The sequence below is a fragment of the Cherax quadricarinatus genome, unplaced genomic scaffold (genome assembly GCF_038502225.1).
Source record: "Cherax quadricarinatus isolate ZL_2023a unplaced genomic scaffold, ASM3850222v1 Contig2073, whole genome shotgun sequence".
NCBI lineage: Eukaryota > Metazoa > Arthropoda > Malacostraca > Decapoda > Parastacidae > Cherax > Cherax quadricarinatus.
Window position 1 is genome coordinate 18,717 of NW_027197099.1, and position 1,284 is coordinate 20,000.

At 39.7% G+C, this 1,284-nt stretch overlaps 1 protein-coding gene across 2 annotated transcripts in view; it reads left to right on the forward strand.

Moving 5' to 3' along the window:
• The first annotated feature begins 315 nt into the window (after nucleotides 1-315).
• Nucleotides 316-1,284, forward strand: part of LOC128697743 (uncharacterized) — a 3,211-nt gene continuing 2,242 nt past the window's right edge. The window contains exons 1-3 of one of the 2 annotated variants that reach the window (XM_053789626.2): nucleotides 316-367; nucleotides 908-970; nucleotides 1,271-1,284. The exon at nucleotides 1,271-1,284 is cut by the window's right edge and continues 53 nt beyond it. In XM_053789626.2, the coding sequence (XP_053645601.2) occupies nucleotides 1,272-1,284 (13 nt within the window). In that variant the 5' untranslated portion in view covers nucleotides 316-367; nucleotides 908-970; nucleotide 1,271. The remainder of the gene's footprint in view (nucleotides 368-907; nucleotides 971-1,270) is intronic. The other variant, XM_053789627.2, reaches the window with a different exon arrangement.

The window sequence follows — 1,284 nt, forward strand, 5'->3', positions numbered from 1 at the left end:
TCTAGTCATCTGACCGAGGCCTTCCGCTGGCTTACCGGTCCACCCCTATAAATATTATAGTCATAATTATAACCATTTAGTGAGTATCTTCTTGTCCCGGAGCTGACTGACAAATACAACTTGTAAAAACAATTCTACAAACTCTAGTAAGTGTCGAAATACAAGCATTGCAAAGGACAGCCACAACCTTCTAACCATAATTTAGTAAGATTTTTTCCAATTTTTACGTTAGGAATATATGGAGATGAAGCAGTGAAGATCGTACGTCAGGCAGGAGAGCAGCGTAATGGGAAATTATCAGTGATTTTTTCATTCAGTGTAACACTACAAAGTGAAGGGTGAAGTGCTGCTCTACGATACTCTTCATGTAAGTTATAAATTATGTATCTATCAGACATAAAACTATTACTTCTCTTCGGCTCTTATTATTATAAACCCAAGTAAATACTAACACCTCTTATGTGGATTTATTTCATGGTTAGAATTATATCTAAAACTATGAGCAGCAATACTGCATCTGGTGGGGGATCGAACCCATGACTCGCCAGACACGAAGATCATATTCCTGATGCTACAGACCGACACGCCACCACAGCTCATAACTCTAGGCGTCAGTCACTTGTTTCTTCCTACCGCCGGCCCCATTCACATTAAAATCATTTGTTTCTGCAGCTGCATCGATATTTGTAATGTTTCTGAGACTGGTATCCAAACGTAGTTTTAACATTCCTCAAACGCAGCCAACACTAGGGGAAAATGTGATGTGGTCTAAGGCAACAATGGGGGGCTGGTGAGTTTCTTAGGTTCGATCCCTGGCCCGCCACAGCATTGGTCTTTGATTTATACCCACATCTTTCTTTAGAATGAATCTATTGACTATAATATTAAGGCTGATGTCACTTTTTAGGGCAGTTGGGATGGCTGAGAGGCTCGCAAGATGGACGACATCATTCTTAACCAGTTGAACAAGGTATTATTTTTCTCACAGTGACTCCATGAGTCTTTTAGGTTAAATCGCGGCCTAGGGACTGAACAAGCCTTTGAGGTTAAATTTACAGCCTAATGACTACAGGAGAATCATTAAGTTTTCACTTCACCTCTGTGTTACCAGTCTTTGTGAATACCAACCATCATAAGGACAAACATCAGAGATTTGGAATCGTCATCTCGTTGCTGCAGATCATTTATGTCACCGTTTATTTTTGTGAAATTATAAATATACAGGAGCATGCGCATATCTACAACAGAGTAATATTATTGTACTCAACAGGATGGTCAGAAATG